Source organism: Camponotus vicinus, unplaced genomic scaffold (genome assembly GCF_025532165.1).
Source record: "Camponotus vicinus isolate PSW18456_S1 unplaced genomic scaffold, iyCamVici1.0 SCAF_2, whole genome shotgun sequence".
NCBI classification, from domain to species: Eukaryota; Metazoa; Arthropoda; class Insecta; order Hymenoptera; family Formicidae; genus Camponotus; species Camponotus vicinus.
Window position 1 is genome coordinate 650,688 of NW_028141956.1, and position 23,148 is coordinate 673,835.

At 36.7% G+C, this 23,148-nt stretch overlaps 1 protein-coding gene and 1 pseudogene across 1 annotated transcript; both read left to right on the forward strand.

Moving 5' to 3' along the window:
* The first annotated feature begins 16,808 nt into the window (after positions 1-16,808).
* Positions 16,809-18,708, forward strand: LOC145966140 (cytochrome P450 9e2 pseudogene; annotated as a pseudogene).
* On the forward strand, positions 18,563-22,982 carry LOC145966139 (cytochrome P450 9e2-like). Its single transcript, XM_083089962.1, has 2 exons — positions 18,563-20,842; positions 21,320-22,982. Exons 1-2 carry the CDS (start codon positions 19,290-19,292, stop codon positions 21,321-21,323), a joined length of 1,557 nt encoding a protein of 518 aa, XP_082946088.1. The 5' UTR covers positions 18,563-19,289; the 3' UTR covers positions 21,324-22,982.
* Positions 22,983-23,148: the final 166 nt, after the last annotated feature.

The window sequence follows — 23,148 nt, forward strand, 5'->3', positions numbered from 1 at the left end:
TTATAATTAGCGCATAAATTTTATGATTTTTCAATTAATATGCGGTTAATCTTTATTCTCGAAAAGTTTGATTTTTTTGCAAAGTTTAGATAATTATATTGTACTGTAAACATTACATTTCAAAGTGCGCGATTTTTCTACATATAGCTTGATCCCTCTTCTTTAAAACAAGCCAAGGTAGAAGTCGATAGGATTATTTGTTTAAAAGTTATGAATTTTTTCGTAGGTGGGACATATATGTCCCGGAGGTACGAAAGGGTTAAAAAAAGAAAAAAGATAGCTTTGCGACCGAAGAAGGAATTAAAGTTTGACGATGATGGCATAGCTATATTATTGCACGTCAATTACACGCGTTATCAATTTCTTTTCCGTTATGGAATTGATACTTTCCGATGACAAATGAATTTCCTTGCGTCCGACGATAGCGACGCCGACGCCGACGCCGACGTCGAGGCCGACGCCGAGGTCGACGTCGACGCCGATGTCGACGCGCTTCGCCGTCCAATTTGTCGTGTACGTACGTCAGAGCTCAAAGCTCAATAGCCGTCGTCGTCCATACGTCGTCCCGAAAAAGGACGCGCGTTCTCCCCGTAGCCGCACCGTTATCGGATATTTGTGGCCAGAAATAGAAGTAGATATCGTATAAAATGACAATAAGGGCGTGTCATCTTCTCGGGGCTCCGCGTTGTACCGCGCGTCGCACATCAATAACATTCGTTACGCGCATTACACCCCCATACACACGTGTATACCGATGACTCCATCCCAACCTCCCTCGCTCTCCCCCGCCTCCCGCTCCACCATTCTTTTCCATCTCTCCACGTGTGTACGCGTGTGATGCATGGAGAGACCAGGGGGTGAAGGGAAGGGGGGATGAGATGGCGGATCGTTGGATACGCGGGGGATGCCTGTGCCCTTTGTATCGAAGTCGCGGTAAAGAATGGCCGACCGTGCGGCCACGTAAGAGGCCACTTTACGTAACGTATGTCGCCTTTGTTAAGGGGCCCGTTGTCCGCGTCGTCCAACCACCGCAAAGCGCGGGACGCGTTTTATGAGATACAAGACAATGAGCGCTCGCGTCTACCGATATCCTGCTCCCTCTCCCCCTCGCGGCGTCGCGTTCGCGCGATCGATTATCCTTCGTCGAGTCAACTAGGCGACTCCTGGGCGAAAAAACGCATTTTCGGATTTATTAAAATCATATCTTAACCTTTCTCTCCTTAATCCTTCAGTTTCAATATTTCTCCAATTGTATCAAAATGTGCGACAGCGCCATCCGATTCGATTCGCTCCGATAAAGGACGTAAAATATTTGTACTTGGACATTCCGCTTCTCTTCCGCGACATTTTTAACGTTGTAACATTTATTAAGAATCGTATTAATTTAAAATTTTTTTCACCATACAATTATAGTTCTGCTCTATTTTTTGCGAGCTGGAAATATCAAGCGAGAACGAAGGTATAATGGTATCCTCGAATGGATCTCGACCGCGTAATGTGTTGAATAGTTTTACTTGAAATTATAAATATAAGTTTTTTATCATGAATTTTCCCTCCCTATTGTAATTTTCGCGCTCTAATAATATTTACGGAGAAGACGCATGGCCGGCCCGTGTCCGCAATGTCGTTAGAGAATGTCTTTTCGTCCCTTTCCTCAGCCGTTCCGGTTTTCTCAGCAGGCAGCTTAAAAGGCGGGTAAAATAATTCATTTTCGCAGTCTAACGCGTTTATGCGACGCGTGGTTACGTTTATTGCCGTGTTACTTTCAAGTTTGCTCGTGATAAATGCGTCGCTTATTTTTATCCTTGCAGCAAAATTAATTAATTATCGAGTCGATATTTTTATTCTTAAATTTGACTTTAATAATCGTCGCATTATTTCCTATTGGTAAATTACATTGGATTAATGTTTCCCACATTTTGTCAGTAAACTGAATAATAATATAATTCTATCAAAATGTATCTCGTATTTATACATAAATTTCGTGACTGCGATAATCTCTAAAATATACTCAGTGATTGAAATCTTCAATATTTTGATAAAATGATTGAAAATCAATGTGTAGAATCTTGCTTTTCTTTCTTACCCAGCCAATAAATTTAATTAAAGTTTCTTTCGGAAGAAGATCCAAATATTTTAGAACCTTTGCTTGCCAAACTTGATACTACTGGGAGTTTCGTTGAACCAAAGTGTGTCAAAGAATGGCAGCGATAAGTTTATAGACTGGCGCAAGTATCTTTTATTCGATATATATTTTACACACGAAATTCGGTTTTTGTACAAAGTTTCTTTAATTAATTTTAATTGTTAGATTTTTAAAAGATGAATAAAGGGTGGGAAGAAATTGCAAATGATTTTTTCTATTCCGTTCATTTGTTATTTTCGAATATTTCTTTATATTCATTTTTTTTTATTAATCGTGATATATTTGATCTTGTTGAGGAAAAAATGAAATTTAATTCTCCGACAATTGTAATTTTCTGAATGCATATTTTTATTACTTTTAATTATAAAAATATAGCACTATTATTTTATCCGGCGCTATAAAATCGATTAGTCTGTCTTCAAATCATTTTTTATAACGTAACTTCTCTTTATAAAACGCTAAATGACAAAAGCTTTCTGATAGATAGCTATCGGAAATACGATATTGACGAGTAACAAATACCTATCTCGGTCGAAACGCAAATCCAAAGAAAAGCGTGTTTTGCGTCCTCCGCAATACGTCCCTATTGTCTTTTTCTCGTCATACTCTCGTCGGTCCTACAGCCGGTTTAACAATTAAATTACAGTCGGTACCCGTGGAATTGTCCCGTGGAGCTTGGCAAAAAGGAAGAAGTGATCCCCCAATGTCTATCGGAGTCACGAACGTCGAGGAACCTCTCGAGAGTGTTAAGAAAGTCCCCGCTGCTACTCGTTTCCCTTCCCGCGAAAGTAGGGGTAGATAGGCAGGCAAAGCACAAGCCAGGATATTGAAATTTCCCTTCTAGGAAGTATTTTTCTTGTTCAATTTCTCCTCCACCCACGCGTCTCCTGTTCTCCGTCCTAGGTCACATTTTACTCGTACCCCAAGTTCTGATCTTTGTCTTTCGGGTAAAAATTATAAACGATCCCCCTTTCGACAGGATTCGACAATAATCCCCGAATGATTAATCTTGGCGAGAACCTTGTTTATACTTTACGCATAGCAATCTCAATATGTAATCAATGAATGACGGAGAAATTATAAAAATATAAAAAACAAATGTAACATCTCTGAATATTACTTTAGAAATTTTCTGTTGCCACAAAAAGACGGAAAAAAATTTGGCAATCTTCTCATACGCATCCTCTCGCACGATTGTTTTATATTCAGTGACGTATAAAATAATCAACATAATTGAAAAATAATGTAAAATATGAGGATGTAGATTATTAATTTTAGCCGACTGTTCCTAGAATCTTTATTGCGAGCACGGAAGAGCACGTATAACGGAATGTTGGTGGCCAGGGATAGGCCAACATTGTTAATTACGCGCAACATCGCGTAGCTTCATATTACTTCAACCCCCTGGCGAGGTAATGTAGGATATAATGTCATGAAGTAAACCAGTTCTTATTGCGAGGAAAATTACGTAACCGCACATATCTTTACTTTTACCAGAAATTACCGTCCGCTTAATACGCACGCATATCGTATCGCAACAATCGAGCAAGTTTGGTTTTCCTTGGTTGTAAGGATTTTGAAATAAGAAGGTATCAGAAATATTATTAAATTGAATTTTAATCATTTATTTAAAAAAAAATCTTTATACATGATATGCGAATAAAAGATGCGCTTTATAAAGTTTTAATATAAGATTACTAGAAAAAGGCAAGAAGGGAGAGAAGAAACGGAATCGACGCAATTATTTCTGCAAATGTTGCGGAAAATTATTAGAGAATCGTGACCTATTATTTAAAAGAGCCGACTAGTTTTTATTAATTTAATAAATGTATTTATTAAACGCAAGCTTAATCGAAATGTGATGACGAAAACATTATCGAGAGTGCAACATAGAATTTGAATATTAAATTTATAGGTGTGCCAGAAAATCGAGACACAATTGTTACAAAAATTTAGCACAGAAAATAAGGATGTGCAAAGTAAACGTTTTTTTTCTAATTTAGACTGGAGATTAGAAACGAATCGTAACAAAACCATCTCAATAGAGTCAAATGACACTAATACCCTTAAATATAGCCGGAAAGGACTGCCACGTTAAAGTTGTGCGTGTGTTGTTTCTGACCCGTCAATAAAGAGAAGTTCAGTTTCCCGTAAATAGACTAGAAAACTCTAATGAAGACGTGCCAAGAGTTTATCTTGGGAGTTGGTATAGCGACGATTGTCTTGTCCCTCAGGGAAGATAATTTCAAGTATAGCTCCACTTCTCTCTATTTGCCGGAAAATCTATCTATTTACCTGTCGACGTATCGATCTATTTATTTATTTATTTACAAATCAATCTGTATATTGTTTCGCTATTATAAAATAATTTTTGGCTCATTAGGATCTTGTAATAATAAATTAATATATTATTTATAGACATGTAAATATTATAATTAACAGAAAAAGAATGAGAGAGAAAGAAGGAAATATTTCGTATTTGATGTAATGAAAACTCAATTATAAATTATTAGAATGAATAGATTTGATTGATTATAATAATTACAATGAGTAGGTTTGAGCCATTGTTAAGCATTGCAAAATTCAAATATAATTGATGTAAATATTTGAAAAAGGATCATATTTTTTTGTAAAAAAATGCTGTTATTACGTCATTTCGATAATGGAAAATCGCGAAAATTTATGACCATAATGACTGGTTTACGAGCATTTGCAATGATTCGGAATATATGTTTTGAAGGATGGTACTCAGTTGCAAGAATCGAACATTTATCAAGCAACGATTGCTACAAATGCGATGTCATTCTTGACACGTGCACGCTACATCTATATCATAATAGGGCCAAATTCGTTAGATTTTCTGAATACCTCGTCTGCTGGATACGGCCGCGTTTAAATTGATACTTGCGAAGAATTCGCAACCTCGGTTTTGCGGAATGGAACTTGCGTCCTTGAATTATGAATGCGATGAATTGGCAAACTATATCGATTTCCAGACAAATACCTGTACTTTGTGACAAGAGAAGCGTATTTCAACGATGAAAAAATTGTCTGCTATTTGCGTTTTTTTTAAGAAATACTCGAGGTACGCATATAATATCAAGATACTCGATTATTGCCGTTTAATGATCGATAATGATTAATAATTGCCAGCATAATTTAAAGATGGTTAAGATAATTAATTGACTCTAAAAGAGTATCTCGAAAGGATCGATACTTGCGTCGACATAAACGCGTCGCTTCTCACGCGAAAATGGTTCACTTCGGAATGCACGAAGAAAAACGAGAACCTGTATGAAATCGTGGAAACTTTACAATCGCCCAGGTGGACGGTTCGAAAATTGTAGGCGCATTAGCTATTCAGACGCATCAGGCTACCGGCGTGAGAGAATATTGAACTGCACTACCCTATTTAAATATTCATGAACGTCTTTGTAATCGACGTAATACGGGTCTGGCGTAATCTCATGTGTCAGAAAGTAAATAGGCCTGCATTTTCGACAGAGTGATTCACGCCGACTTGAATTGTAATTAAAGCGCGATAAAGATAGAGGGGAAATTGAGAATTTTTTTTCGTAAAATATCTTGGATAGAAAAAAAGATCGATCAGTCCAGAAATATCCGCGATTAAGCGACCTCGGAGAGAGATCCTCGGAATTGATAAGAGATCGGTGGGATTCGATACGTAGTGGATAGCTTATATAGCACGACAGCTCTTCATTAAGCGACTTAGAGTAAATTTACCGTAATGAAGGTACGAAGAAGATCGCGCACCCGCGCGCGCGCGCTGCCACCGCCCAGCTGATCTTTATTTTCTTTCCAGACGAATGGGAATTAATTCGCTACCTTCTTTGTTACGCATATCTACGTCGTCGTCGTCGTCGTCGTTGTCGTCGTCGTCGACGTCGTCGTCTCTCGTTTCGCCGCGGGATGTTTAGCAGCTCGTACTGAAATAATTTCGGGCGAAATTTGATTTGCTAATTTGACATCGGCTTTCACCGCCGTTGTCCCCCTCCTACCTCCCCTACATACCGCGGCTACCCCACCTTTTACCACCGCAATGCAACGACAATGGCATTATAATTATAATTGCACTGCGGCGCCGGCGTAAACAGCCTGCTTTGTACGCGCGTACGAACTTCTTGCTCTTATTAAATGAGGCGGCGGCAACTCGTATGTACCGACATTATTGCGTACCGCAGTAATAGGAGTAATGTACCGTCTTGCCCGGAGCCAAGGTTGGGCGAGATCAATGTGCCGGAGTGATATTAGTATAAAATTATATTTCCGCCAAGGTATGCGCTCGCGTACAACGATCAGCGGCAAGATTGACTAGATGTATATGTGTGCGTGCGTATGTGGGGGTGTGTGGGTGTCCCAAATAGACATAGTCATAGTAATTTCCAAATAGACATAGTATAGATCGAATATTGTACAGTGTATCTCATCTTTTTAAAGAATAGAGCATCGATACAATTTCTAATATTTCTAATAAAATGTTCCAAGGTTGAAATTGTGTAAAAAATACAATATATTGAAGCGATTCTCACTTTCATTATTTTCATTTTTTACTTTTTGCACTGGGATAATTGTTTTAAAATTCGCTGCGGTATATTTCGTATTATAACCGATCTATCCCGCCGTTTGCTAGATAAATATGAGAGGTATAAAGAAGATCGGCCGTTTAAAGCGCTATGCGCCCCGCGGGACATGCAGCAGTATAGGTGAAGTAATAAATATGTAAAAGACGCTTTACGAAGTGTACACACAAGCGTCCCCCGAAGTGTATCTGGTAAACGTCGTATTACTTCGAAAAGTGCATACGAATGACCTGACGGTATAGGCTTTTAAAATGAATTATCTGATATGGTCGATAGCAGACAGTTCAAGAGACATAAAACATAAGAGCTTTCATGCCCGCCTTTCTTAATCGAATGCGATCGACTCGAAAGTTGTCGCCGTAAAATGCGTATATCCGCTGTATATCCGCTATTTGCTTTTCTTCTTAACGTGATAAATTTTAGATTTATAGGGAGATGTATATTATTGTTAGCGGCACAAGTTTCGCGATTAAAATTTTCGAAATCCGTCAATATCGTTAAATCCTGTAATCTCTTCTGTGAGAGCTTTCGTACACGTGGAGAAACAAAGTTAAAAGACGGAGACGTAATATACAGTATCGATCAAAAGTATCGCGTCACTTGTAAAAACAGAAAAGTCGTTACATTAATAAATAACACATATAAATATCAATATTCAATTTTATTATATTTTATGCTTAAAAATTAAAAATAACAAATAATAACAGAAATATTTAAATTTTGATTCTTCAAAAAATGGCTTCCCTTTGCTTTCAATATTGCAGCACGTACGTTTGGCATTTTTGACAACAGTTTTTTTTAAATTGTTACTATTGATATATTTGATTAAAGCATATTTGCAAATACTCCCTCACGGTTGTTTTTTTGTTAATAGATCTCATTTTTCGAATACTTCTATCAAGTCCATTCCGCGATAGTTTTTATCGGATTGAGATCCGGTGATTGAGAGAGCCGGGAAAGATATTTGAAGAATCAGAAATTTAATATTTCTGTTATCGTTTGTTATCATTTTTAATTGTTACGATATTAAGGGGATCCCTCAACCTATCTTTTTTATCGACAAAACACTGTAATTTTTGGGCATGTGCTATTTTTTATTGTATACATAGAATTAAAAATCCTTTTCTACGGTTGAAATATAGATGCAAACGAACACGGGGAAGCTGATTATATACTGAGAAAGAAAAAAAAGTATAAAATTATATATTTATTTATCGACTTCTTAAATCAACATGGCGTCTAAAGCTATCATCTCATAAAGACATTAGCCTTATATAAATGTTTTGTAACTTTTATGCATAAAACAATAGCATACCCAATAGGACTGCACAATAAAAACTTGCGGAACTGTGAAAATTGAGTTTAGTAGTCCAATTAGTAAATGGTATGTGCCCAAAAATTTCGGTCCGTATATACCTGAAATATCGGTACATACGGTACAGTAAAGTGGAAAGAGCAGTGTATTTTCTTTATAAATAATGTGATAGAGAGAGATACGGGATGAGAATTAGATGAGGGCGCTGTAATCGTGTAAGAGTTCACCATTCAATGAAGGATCCCCTTAAAGTATAAAACAACAAAATAAAATATAAGAGTCGATAATATTCATATATGTTTCTTATTTTGATAATATTCATATATGTTTCTTATTTTCATTACAGTAACGATTTTTCTGTTTCTACAAGTATGGCGATACTTTTGACCCATACTGTATATAGTATTATTCGATATCACGCGCATACGCAACATGGACCATTTGCGCGCTTATGATTATACCCATTTAGCTTTACTTAGTTAGTGCCCAACTAAGCAGCCTGTACAGCATTATCTACCGTCAATTTGCTCTCTCGCGACAACATCTACATCAACTCCATATCCTACCTACGGTGCTACAGGATGCCAAAGCTAATCGGGCCTTACTCCTAGATCCCTTTGATGATTTGGACTAGAGGGTGTCTAATAAGATCTATCCCTATAACATCTATGCGCGCACGCACACGTGCGCTCTACTCGACTGTACGGCTCTTGGAGACTGTATCTCTCTCGATGTTTCCGACGCTCATCGCGACGTTTAGCCTAATATCTCCAGTCGAATATAATTAACCGTTTCATTTACGTTTAAGAACTCGCATTTAATACGTCACATCGCCAAGACTTTATCTTCCAAGGATGTGTGACGATATCTGTATCAGGCATCTGATGTTGTGAGAAAATCTAATCGTCTCACATCCTTTTCATATATGCAATATTTAACAAATATCCAACAAATCCTCCTTAAAACATATCCAACAAATAATCCTTCGTTTCCAGATTTGTCGCATTTTACTATAAGATTTCGTGTTTTTAAAATTCCAAATACCGACAAATAGCTAACTAAATTTTAACGACAGAATTCGACCGTAACATGTATTTCACGTTTTACAGGTATGTATGAATATATATATATATATATATATATATATATATATATATGCAACAGATATGTCAACTATGTATGCTTTATGTTTGTGTCTCTTTGAAGGCAGCTTGTGGAACGCTCTAGGTATGTATCACTCCTCATTAACTGCACAGTATTCTCTAATATGTACGTTTGATCCTATTGAGGAGAGTATATCCGTGAGATTTGCCAGCTGCGCGAAACCATCGACGATCAACACAGGCCGCTACTATAATTTCGCCCTATGGCCAAGATTATTTCTATCATTTTGCCATGATGTACCTTGCGTAAATTTGAACGCACTAAACCATATCGATTCAGAGATAAATATCATTTTATGGTTGCGTCAAAGTCATAGTATTTTAATAGCAAAGTTTTATGACGTGTCTTGTTTATTTGAAATTAAAACAATTAATTGTTTAATAAAATATAAATAAGCTACAATTTTTTGAATTTTGAAAATTTAAAGTGAGGGGGAGGGAGGTCAAACCTTTTTTTTAAAACCATAAAGTAAGCAGGACATTGATGAATGATGAAAGCAAGATTGTAAACGTTTTGAAGCATGAGCGAAAATTAAAGATTGATTGTCAAAGAGCCCTACTTTTTCCGCGTACTTCTTTCGATTCCAAGTTTTTGAATTTCCACGGTAAGCGTTCGAATAAAAATGATTTTCTCGTAAAAATGATTTAAAGGATGTTTCGAAGATAGTTTAGCAGGCAATGTAAAATTCGCAATCGAAGAATTTCGGAATTCCATATCTAACAGCGATGTAAATTCTGACAGTACTTTCCTAGACTCTAGTTGTTTTTGCCTTATTCGAAATTCATCAGATCTTGAATATTTTTCATTGGAAAATCATAGGAATCATCGATTGTAGCAGAAAAATATTTTTTTTTTCCATTTCATTCATCGGAGAAAACAATTTGAAGAAAATCGTATCGTTGTTAATTGCCTCTTTTAAAAGAAAAAAAAGTTAAAAATGTGACAATGATACTTGAACAAAATTGCTTTTATTTATCAAAGAAAATGTCAAAATTTTTGCATAATTTTTTCCTCATCAAATTTGATTTCTTTTTCACTTAGAGTTGTAATCGTGAATCATTGTCTGTAATAATATACGTAAAATTAAATTTTGATTTAATCTTCAAATGCCTCATGCACGAAGCATATACGCATTTTTTTCTAACAATGTCAAGATTAAGGAGAGTGGGAGGGAGAGATTTGAATCCGGTTATTGCAGCAGAGCGGGACGCAACATTTCCGATTTACGCGAGACGACATAATTTCCGTCTCCCATGTAACCAGCACGGCGCCTTCAGATGCATGTACATCGGATACTCGACGCAGGTCCCTCGAGAACAACTCGAAAGCATTAAGTAAAAGCACTCCTGAGGCGCCGATGTAGTAGCCCGCGAGGCGGGAAAACAGCCTGCTCATTACTCGGGCTGTTAAGTTTTCAACGAAGCCCGCGCTAAAGAGTGATTTACACGCCTGGGGTAAATTCCCCCTTCAGCTTCCTTCTTGCTTCTACCGCGAATCTTGTACCTTGTCAGCTCGCGATTTCGAGCAAGCCAATGTAAGGATCGCGAGCTCTCGAGGCAAAATCGGAGGACGAATTGGAAATGAGCAACCTTGATTAAACCAGTGCGTGTATGTAATAAAAATGCCATTTAATTTTCACATTTCGAAAAGGTCGAAATTGTATAATAAAATTAATGTATTCTCTCTCTGCTAATATATCGGTGATTGAAATATTGCACAATATTTGCATAGTTTTAAGAATATAGAAAAATAATACAAGCGTACATGCATACTACAATCGCGTATACGAAAAATCAATCGGCCTCTCTTGCATTCTTCGTATTCCCATTCTATGAAATGTAAATATGGGTACATTGCACCCATTATTTGTTTTGTAAGGTATAACAGTGAAGAATGCTGGAAAATATATTGCACGCAACTATGTACAGCTTCGTTCCGTCGAAAATGTAGTCGCGCAAAAGGTATTTTCGGTAAAAGATTCAATACAATTTAATTGGCATATTGTTGAAAATTTACATGTTACCATGGATAGATTTTTTTTCGCTCTCCGAAAAGTGGACAAAAACCGGGGGAAAAAAAAGGAAGAGAAAGAGTTGAACCGTTTTTTGTCAAACAAATCTAATTTGATGACGTGGCACAAAGAACGACAAATTGTCGTTAATAACGTTAATCTTTGGCGACATACTGACAAGCAATCACGGATGAGCGATTTTCATACAAAAGATTACGCGTTCTATTTGGCTAGAGACAAATTATTAATGCCTTACTTCTCAATTTTTCACTTTATTTCATTCCGTGCGATTTCATTAGAATATAATACACTTATGTACGTACATAAAAAAAGCTTAAATATATATGAAATTATTATACATTTTTTTCTACAATGACACTGGATTTACCGGTAACTTTTTCTCTGATTAATTATATCTAGCTTTATGGGTCACTTTCGCGCGAGCTAAGAAATGTATCCTTGACTCTTGAAAGTAAGAAAGTCTTGCGCGAATTGTTTTCAGCATCTACCGCAACATTTTAAAAATCTGCGATATGGAAAACATAACCAGTCTCGTTGAGATGTAAAATCGTTCACATTAAATTCCAAGAGTCATTTACGCGCAATACATCTTAATGTATTCATAATCGAAGAAATCTTATATAAGTATTTAATTAACGTAAGCTTCAGTTTTGAATTGAATTGGCTTTTTTAATAATCATTTTACCTTTATGACGGTATTAACATGTCGTACGGCGTATCTATATTATACGCTGAATGTATAATTTGTTTTCATCGTTCGCTCACACAGTAGGGGTTTCAATGTTGACAATGTTGCGCGGAATCTAAAACTGGACGAATGATCGTTGTCTTGCGTGATGTGACCGGCCAGGCCAAATACGTGTATTCTCAAGCAATAACATCGCAAATGTGTGTTAATTCCCCAAGAATACGCGTCGCCAACCTGACCTACGAAGAAGCGCATCCGTCGTCTTCTTTCTTCAGGGCTCGATGGTACGCATAGATGAAAATCGATGATACTTGAGATTGGCGCATCGTTATTCGAATACACATACGCACGCATGTTTATCGCAAAAAATTTCTAACATCAATCCGTCGTGTCTGTAATCCGCTTTGCGACCTATCTGAATATTTTTGATACTTTAGATACCAACGCGTTCCACGCAAAAGAATATATAGTAGTAATCTAGGAATTATGCGAGGAATTATGGATGTCACAGAAAAAAGGGATTTAAGCGAACGTGTACGTGAGGTGAGGGCATTGATGCGCGATGAATGCGCGATTAAATAACTCTCGATGAAATAAATCACGAGGAAAGAGAGAGAGAGAGAAAGAGCGAGAGCGAGATATATCGCGGCGGCAGATTTTAAGCTTGGGAAGCAAAGTATTACGAGGAGGTCCGGAAGTCGGCAATAATATTCACCTCGTCTGCCGCTTGTATATAGTATATCCGCCTGTTTTAGTATCCATTTCCTCACGGATACTTAAATTCGCGCTACGTGTGAGTGGTGCGTCATGCGATCGTACGCAATGATCTTCGAGTGTATGCGAGTTCATTCCGTGCGACTTTGCGACTTACACCCATATTCCATTAGTTTTACGCGCGAGACCCATCGAGGTTTATACGCACGGGGAGGGAAAAAAGAAAGTATCGGTACCCCGAAACTGTCTTAGGTGTACGAGGCGATAAATTGAACGACACGACGCTATTATTTTATTCCTGCGCTCTTTATTACTTGCCATCCGCGAGACGCGACCCAGATTTGATCGCGATCGAGATACTAAAGCAAAGAGAATCTTAGCCTGCCAGGTATCAGCCAGCAGACAACACGTCAACTCGCTCTTGTCCGATAAACGCGGGTTTGGGCGCCTGTAAAAAGCCTGTACACTTCGTCCAAGTTGTCCACGTGGTATGTAAATGCAAGGATTTCATCTCTGACCGAAGAGCGAAACTAGGGGGTGTGGAAACGATGAAAAGAGACGGTGTTTAGCGGTGAAATCGACGGCGTGGGACGGTTAACCACTGCGTGAACGTCTGCCATCCGCGAGACGCGACCCAGATTTGATCGCGATCGAGATACTGAAACAAAGAGAGTCTTAGCCCGCCAAGTATCAGCCAACAGACGACACGTCAACTCGCTCTTGTCCGATAAACGCGGGTTTGGGCGCCTGTAAAAAGCCTGTACACCTCGTCCAAGTTGTCCACGTGGTATGTAAACACAAGGGTTTCATCTCTGACCGAAGAGCGAAACTAGGGGGTGAGGAAACGATGAAAAGAGAGACGGTGCTTAGCGGTGAATTCAACGGCGTGGAACGGTTAACCACTGCGTGAACGTCTGCCATCCGCGTATATAAAGGCAAATATGATTACTCTGTATTTGGTTCGTAAACTATATTAACCTTTGCCTATCTGAAGGAGGGAAGTGGTTCATTTCCAGAGGAGCTTGGAAATTAGTAGGTGTTACGCGTAACGGCATTAGAGCGCGATTCGTCAACTCGATTCAGTCTCTCTCTCTCTCTCTCTCTCAGCAATTTAGAGATCTTGCGAAACGTGCTTTATTATAGATGACGTCACGAGCGAGCGATATAATGCAACTTTAAAATCAATACTGCCACGACAATTAATAGCTTTATTCAACGAGATTCTTACTATCGACAATATTCAAAGAATGTTAGCGGAAGGAGAGAATGTCAAGGTGGGAATTGAGAGCAACGGCCAGCGCTGCCGATTGATGCGACCGCTAGACACGAGCGTTAAACGCTGATCCACGAGCGGTTGTCGCGGACCGGGAGCAGGCACTTCCCAGGGATCAGGAATATCCTAGCAGGGAGCACTCTAGCGGTTTACGGGAAAGTGATCTTAAAGGTGCTCACCCGATTGAATGGAAATAAAACGTGGACACAACTGCCAATACACTTAGGTCGGATTCGCTGTTCTTGTTGGATGCGAGGAGGAGAAGCAGAAAGCTCGACGGCGAGGCCGGAGCTCGGGGGACGGAAACAATTCCGTGATAATAAGATCCAAGTGCCGAAGAGAGCGTGTAAGGCGAAAGGCGGTAGCGAACGGCGTAATGCTAGGGTGTAATAATTGAGGAAAGAGAAAGAGAGAGAAGGTAGGCGTTTCCGCAAATGAGATGTTGCGCGCAATAACTGTATAAATCGAAAAAGTTCAACCGGGATCATATCTCTCGTGTCATATTTCTCGCGCATAATTCTAGATTGAATAAATTTATCGGACTTGTAAATGATCAATCAATCAATCAAATAAACTACTAATTTTTTGCGACTAATTTCAATTCCGCTAGTAATAATTTTTGTTTTTCATCAAAGGTTAAGTGCCCAGTTTTTCAGATAGTCAAAAAAGAGAATATACACTGTGTTGAAGAAAAATTATTATTTTTCTATCCGCGTTAGAAGTTATTTACGATTCGACAGAGTTCAGGATGATGTAAAATTTGAGATCTTTCTCTCTGCGTATAAGATGTATGCGTTCAACATGCGCGCAAAAAAAGACGGCTTGAATACTAAGCGAATAAAAGGAAACAGATGACGCCGTGTCTCGCATATATAAACGAGCAGAGCGCAACGTGTTTTAGCTCGCTGCTTTTTTATCGCAATGTCTCGTACAACATATTAATTAATATATGCTTGTGCGTGTGTACATGTAAAATTTAGGTACATGTTTATGTTAATAACGCAATAAAATGCTGCCATTAGATGAAAAATGAAAAGTTTAAAAGTTAAGGTTAAGAGAGTCCTGGAAATAATAGAAATAAAAAAATAAGATAAAATCGCGAGAGGCTTCAAAAGGCGAAGAGATCGAGGTACCGGTAAAATACATAGAACGAACAGCCGGAAGAAGGGGGTGCGCGATAGGGGTCGCAGAAAAGGATAAGGAAGGGAGGAGGGAAAGAGGAAAGGGTTGAAGTAAAGGCAGACGGACGGACTGACGGACGGCAGATCCCCGACAAATGGATTAAGCGCAAATTGCTAAACTCTGTTTAATTTGGCCAAATGAATTTTGTTCCGCCGGTCCCCCCCTCCCTTCTCTCTCTCTCTCTCTCTGTTCTTTTCCCTTCTAACCCCTTGCATCCTCTCCCATTCCCATTCCATGTTCCTCTTACTCTCTTTCTTACTCCTGCGCGATAGACGAAACTTTCGGTCGAAATCTTGTTTCCCGCCAGGTTGCAAGTCGGATTTCGAAACAGACAGACAGACATCTCTCGCCTTTTCGCGACTTTTTCGCGTTAAATGTCTCAAATGATGGAAATGATTTGCGTCATACGTGCTATATTATAAGTAATGGTCATTTTATCTGTCTATTTTTATAATCCAATTACGAAATTTACATTTACATCACATTTCAATTTAGATTATTGATTAGAAAATCAGAAAAGTTATAGAAAATTAAAATTTTGTTATATCGATAGAAAATGAATGCCTTGTGCGAATCTTTTACGAAAAATAAAAAAACTATTCTTTTCAGTCGCGTTTTAATTTCTACGGAAATGAAAAGCAAATTTCACGTGTGGTTCGGTTAAGAGCAAGTAAGAAAATTTCTCCACTCGTAAATTTCCCACGAAGAGAGACGTTTAACTCAAGTACACGTTTAATTTTTTCCATCGTGCAAAAAATATCCGACAAATTCGAGGAGAGGCGCGAGTTTACATAATTTCCTTTAATTCTTTTAACGCTTTTTCTTCGATCTTTAAAAAATTTACAGTGAAATATTTATTTGTGAATGTTTCGATTGCTTACTGTAGCTGGGAGTTGAAATAAGCTCACGAATAACACACAGTTTTGTATATAAATCTGTCTATACATATAAACGTGTACATCAGTTCGCATCAAAGGCACATTTCGTTACGTATGACGCGCATATACCATGTGAGAATAAATTTATAATCTCCGACCGTACGGATAATACTATTTCAATATATGTTGGAACATAATCAGAATTAATTCTCAGATATGCACGAAATAGATTCATGAATATCAATATTAAAAGTCAAGCGAATTATCGTGTAAACGAGCATCTTTTTTTTTGTTACGTGCAAAGAAATTTTTTATCGCCACCTGGATATTAGGTGATAGCAGATAATTACTCGATCGGTTGTTTGTCAATTGTATATCAGCGAAGCTATTTGAATTGGTTTCTGCGCAGTATTTGCAACCTTGTTCTGGCTCATGAATCATCACGCAGTGCGTATCGCTCCGAGAATTGCTCGTTGATGACGGAGCTCTAGGCTGTTGCGTAATAGAAAAACATCGTTGTCCGCACAGATTGTTACTACAGATTAGACATATAAACTTTGGACTCAAATTAAATGATATTCATGTTCACTCATCAATTATCTTATATTTTTAATTATTTATATTGACATAAATAACCTCTTTTAATGATATATTCTCATCTGTTATAAATGGAAATAAATCTTGCATGCAAACATACATTATTTAAAATAATACGTGTATGTATATTGTACGCATATTGTATATTATCAAATATGAAGATATTAAGTCTGACTTAAATTCTCGCATGACATCACGAAGCTACAACGAACCATTTAGCGGGTATCTCGGTACGAGCAGTCGTGCGTGAGAATTCCAAGCGGACAGATCGCTTTGACTCGGCAGAACAATCGCACTACACATATCGCATTGGCTTATAACTTGAGGACGTATCGTGAGCATTGACATTAACACAAACTTTCATTCCACGACGCTGATATTTGACTTTAATCCGGAGTGAAAGGAACAATCGAATATCCCGATTAAGCTATGGAGTACTGGACGATAATCTTATCGATATTAGCCGGTATACTTGTCATTTATTATTATTCCTCATCTCAACGGTCGAACGACTTTCAGCAGCATGGGATTCCATATCAAAAGCCGCAGGTCGTAGTAAGACTTTGGCAGGTTTTCATACGTCCAAAGAGTTTTGCCGCGGTACTTCAAGAACTATACAATTTTCATCCCGACGCTAAGTATACCGGTTTCTTTAATTTCTCGCAATCGGTCGTCGTGGTGCGTGATCTCGAATTGATCAAATCTATCGGCATCAAAAATTTCGATTCGTTTCAAGATCACATATTTTTCGGCAGCAGTGAAGATCCGCTTTTCGGGAAAAATCTGCTCGCACTCCGCGGAGATCAATGGCGTGACGCTAGGACGCTACTGAGTCCTTCTTTCACGACTAGCAAAATGAGAGTTATGTTTCAATTGATGTCCGAGTGCGCCGTGAATTTTTCAGAGTATCTAGTTAAAGCGTCGCCTGACAAACGAATTATGGAAATGAGGGACATCTTCACGAGATACACTACCGACGTGATCGCCACGTGTGCCTTTGGCATTAGCGTGGATTCAATGAGAAACCCGGACAACGATTTCTACACGGTTGGCGCAAAAGCGGCGAATTTTAATACGATCACTCTTATAAAGATTCTGCTGTACCAACACATGCCGAGGCTCATGCGTCTGTTAAAACTTAAAATTCTAAACGAACGTACCAACGCATTCATTATAAATTTGATAGCTGATACCATAAAGATCAGAGACGAGAGAAATATCATTCGGCCGGACATGCTCCAGCTGATGATGGATAGCAGAGGGAAAAGAGAGGGGAAAGAACTAAGCATTCTCGACATGGCATCGCAGGCGTTCATCTTTTTCCTCGGTGGCTTCGACAGTAGCTCGAGCTTGATGAGTTTCTTAACATACGAGATTGCCGTCAATCCACACATCCAGGAGAAACTGCAAAATGAAATCGATAAGGTTCTGGAAGATACAAACGGTCAACCATCTTATGAGGCAGTCAACGGGATGGCTTATCTGAATGCTACGATTAACGAGACTCTCAGAATGTATCCGGTGCAAGCGATGACGGATAGGCTGTGCACCAAAGACTTTGAATTGCCGCCCACATTGCCAGGTGCGAAACCATATGTTGTGAAAGCGGGAAAGCTAATCTGGATCCTTTTTTACGGCCTTCAGCATGATCCCAAATACTTTCCGGAACCAGAAAAATTCAGGCCTGAGAGATTCCTGAATGAAAACAGAGAGAACGAGTGCAATCTCAATGCTTATTATCCATTCGGAATAGGCCCGAGAATGTGCATCGGCAACAGATTCGCCTTGCTGGAGACGAAGGTTATGCTGTTTCATCTGCTGGCTCGTTGCGACCTGAAGCCGTGTGAAAAAACTCCGATACCGTTAAAATTTCAAAAGGGTGGATTCTCGATGCGGGCGGAAGGCGGTTTCTGGTTGAGCGTTGTGCCGAGAGAGAATCGGTATTCTACATAACATAAATTAAGTGCTCCGTCTGTAAGATATTCACTTTTACTGATACATAAATATTAAAAATCTACGAAAATAGCCACGAGCATATCTTATATCATAGCAATAAATAATATATTATATATGTACAAATTTGTAAAAATATAAAAATAGTAGAGAATAGAAATAAAAGATGACAAGATTATACGGCGTTATAATTTTGCAAATCATTGTAATGTCGCAGTAGATTTAATTATAAAAAAAATCTTTTATTCGCTCTATCATTAATGATTAATGTGTTCAAGATTACTGGAATAGCCACTCTAACAAGCAATTGTTGTCATCTTTCTTCTTGTCATCTTTCTTTTATAGAATAACTGTTGACCGAGGTAAATAACGTTAAACATTAATAATGTGCAAAAAGCAAAAATATATTTAAAAATGTGAAAGATAATATAAGTCAATCCAATATATTTATCAAATTGATAACGCGATGGAGATACTATTAAATTGTCGAGATGTTGTTGTTAACTTCTATTGCGTAAGCAATAATATCACGTGACCATACATATAAGAAGGATCGTCCCGATGCAGCAGCAGTCGTTCGTCGAATCTCGACACATAAAGCCTTCGTGCATCATCTTTGCTATTAATTGCATGAGAAAAAAAGAAATTTGGAATAAAGTTGATAAAGTTTGTAAAAGTTGATTTATATTTAGCACTACGTAATATGTGTATATTTAGTGTTTAACACAGCAATTTCTTTTTTCAACATGTTATACATAATCATTTTGACGGTAATAGTGGGCGCTTTAGGTCTCTATTACATTTTTAAAGATCTGAACTTTTTCAAGAAACATAACATACCTTGTAGAACGCCTTTTCCATTATTTGGAAATACGATAGAATTGTTCTTTCGTCGAGAAACGATACTTGATTATGTCAATAATATTTATAAGTTACATCCCGAAGCCAAATATGTCGGCATGTTTGATATGACAAATCCAATTATAGTACTTCGAGATCCCGAACTTATTAAATCTATCGCGTTAAAAAACTTTGATCTGTTTCCGCATCATCGCAGTTTCGTCGAGGAAGATCAAGATCCATTATTCGGCAAAATTCTGTTTTCCCTCAAAGGGGAGAAGTGGCGGCAAGTACGGTCTTCACTGAGTCCAGCTTTTACATCTAGCAAAATGAAAAGTATGTTTATACTGATGTCGGATTGCGCCGTCAAATTTAGCAATTACTTGGCGCAAATGCCAGCAGAGAAGAAGATAATGGATATAAAAGAGGCATTTACGAGATACACAAATGACATAATAGCTACTTGCGCTTTTGGCATTAGTGTCGATTCTATGAGAAACCCGAACAACGAATTCTACATTTACGGCAGGGAGGCGACTACTTTCGACAGTGTCGCCTTAATGAAATTATACTTATATAGAAGCTTGCCTTGGGTGGCAAAAATACTTAAAATAAGACTGGTTCGCCAAAAAATAGCGGATTTCTTTCGAGATCTCGTAGAGATCGCCATAAAAACCAGGGATGAAAATGGTATCGTTCGTCCAGACATGCTACAATTGATGATGGAGACTAGAGGGAAGGAAGACAAAGCAGAACTGTCTATCGAAGATATGGTATCTCAAGCATTCGGTTTCTTTTTTGGTGGTTTCGAGAGCACATCGACGTTAATGTGCTTTGCCGCTCACGAAATTGCGGTGAATCAAGACGTACAAAAAAAACTTCAAGATGAGGTTGATCAAGTTTTGGAGGATTCGAATGGAAAAGCACCATACGAAATAGTTAATAACACGGAATATTTGGATGCCGTGATTAACGAAGCTCTCAGAAGATATCCGGTTGCGGCAGTATTAGACAGAGTATGCGTGAAAGATTTCGAATTACCGCCGACATTGCCAGGGATAAAGCCTTTTACTATAAGAAAAGAACAAGGCATATGGATACCGGTTTATGGACTTCATCATGATCCTCAGTATTTTGAAAACCCGGAAAAGTTCGATCCCGAACGATTTATTGGTGAGCGGAAAAAGGATAGTCTCAATTGCGGAGCCTATCTTCCGTTCGGGCTGGGTCCCAGAATGTGCATAGGTAATAGATTCGCTATAATGGAAACGAAAGTTTTGCTGTTTCATCTATTGGCACGTTGCGATTTGAAAACTTGCGAGAAAACACGGTTACCGCTCAAGATCGCTAAGGACGGCTTCAATTTGAAACCTGAAGGTGGCTTCTGGTTGAATATATCACCAAGGAAAAATATTCATCACAGTATTGCTACTAATGCTGTCAATGGGACACGTCAGCTGTAAGAAAATTTCATCAATACTTTTCAATTCATCTTGAAAATTTAAATGAATAACTTTACCATATAAAGAAACATTTCTTGTTATTTTGTTAATTGGGGTAACTGTAATATTAGTTAAAAAGAATTTATTTGTTACTTTTTTGAAATTTTTGTTTTTATAATATATATATATATATATATATATATATATATATATATATATATATGATTAGCAACCTTATGATAAAATTAAAGTATTCAAAATAAAATTTAGGTATTCAAATATATTTTTGATTATAAATAATTTAATTTAGATATTATGAAATAATAAAATAGAGATATCATAGATTTTAGAGATATCATAGATTTCTCTAGAAAATAATCGTCAATTAAGATAACTTTAGAGATTTAATGATTATATAATATAAAATAATCTTCATAGATATAAGAATAAAAAGATTTTAGAAGTAATTCTCTACATTTTTAATTAATTGTCAGATGAAATGGAGAAAACACCGAAATTGTAATGAACATAAAGGATATGCCGACCTTATTTATGAAATAAGAAAACTCATGTTGCTGCAAATTTAGAAAATAATATCATATTATTGCATTAGAAATATTTTTAATATGCTAAAAACAGAATTATTTCTATTTCTTATTGCTGAAAAAAGGAGAGCGAACATAAAAGATGAATGCCTAAGATGAATGCCTAAAAAGAAACAAACGCTACTTTTTATCTTGTACCTTAATTATATATCAATTTGTGCAGTAAGAATCATTTTTTACAGATACTGGCGTGATTATTACCGTCATAATAATTATCTACATGTTTTCAGAATATTCTGTTATATTGTAAGAAAATTTTTTTCGCAATTTGTTATATATTATATATTAAAATAAAAATATTTTATGCAGACAAGTATTATTAAAAATAGCTAAAATTAATGGCTATTTAACATACACAATATGATCAAAATGTATCGCTACTATATATACTATATAAAAAATATCTATTTTATCTTATTTAGTCTATTTACTTATTTTTGTTTATAATATCGATAAAAATATATCTTTATCATTTATAAGCTTTTTGATTAATTTGAGAAAATTTGATTCTCTTATAACATTAATTTTGTCATACTCTTGTACTTCATATTAATACATGTTGAAAACAAAATTGTTGTTGTATTGCTAGGAAAATGATAAAAAAGGGAAGAATTAAAGATACGAGGAAAGAAATATGAAAATAATTAAAGATCGCTTGTTTATCGGTTTTTTCTCGTGATTATCGATGAACTTGTAATTATAATGCAAATGATGCTTTCTTCTAATATACTAGTATACATTTACAATAATGCATTTTATCATTACTATCTGAATAAAGACATGCATTTTTTCACTACGTTGAATTTGATGAAGCTAGTAAGCTAATTTTTTGTAATTTATTATATTAGAATTAAGAGAAATATATGATACAAATGAATTAATTAAAATAGTGACGATTAATGACTATATTACTATGATGAAAAATAAGAACTATGTATTATTACATATGTGAAAATATTAGATGGATAAAGTTGACATGAAACGCGAAATTACAAAATAACGCGATATAATATATAATTTATACCTTATATATAATTTATACCTTATATTATTATATATTTTTTCTATTATTATGTAGAATATTAAATAATAAGATTCATAATGTAAAAATTTTTTTAAACTACATATAAATTGCAAAATATATTTATAATGTCGATTATAATGTATATGTATGTCTCATATTATAAACTACATGAGTATATACACGTTTGTAAATCTACTCTGCCCGATTACATTCCATCAACATTCAAAAATAGCCCCACTTATTTCAAATTGCGTAACAGATTCCTCATGATAGATATAGATGAGAGAAGCAGTGAAGGATAAATAAAGAGAAGAAGAGAGGAAAAGTTGACCATTGTAAAAGCTATCAATCCTCGATGTTTCAAGAAATATTGAATAGAAATCAAATGAAAAATAATCCATAAATAAAAGGTGATTCAGGAAATCTGGAGACTTTTTGCACACAATATACTACAATATATACATAATTCTAAATTTAAAGTCTTCATTTTATGTACAGCTTTCTTCTAAAGAAAAACTTTATTATATATATATGTGTGTTTCATCTAACTCTTACACCTCAAATAACTCCGTTATTTTTACATATACAAAAAATGGTAAAGAACGAAGTTGTATGAATGAAAGGCGGACATAAGATGGTGACAATTATTTGATCTTGGATAGTCTTTTGAAGGTCACATGAAGATCACCTTCAA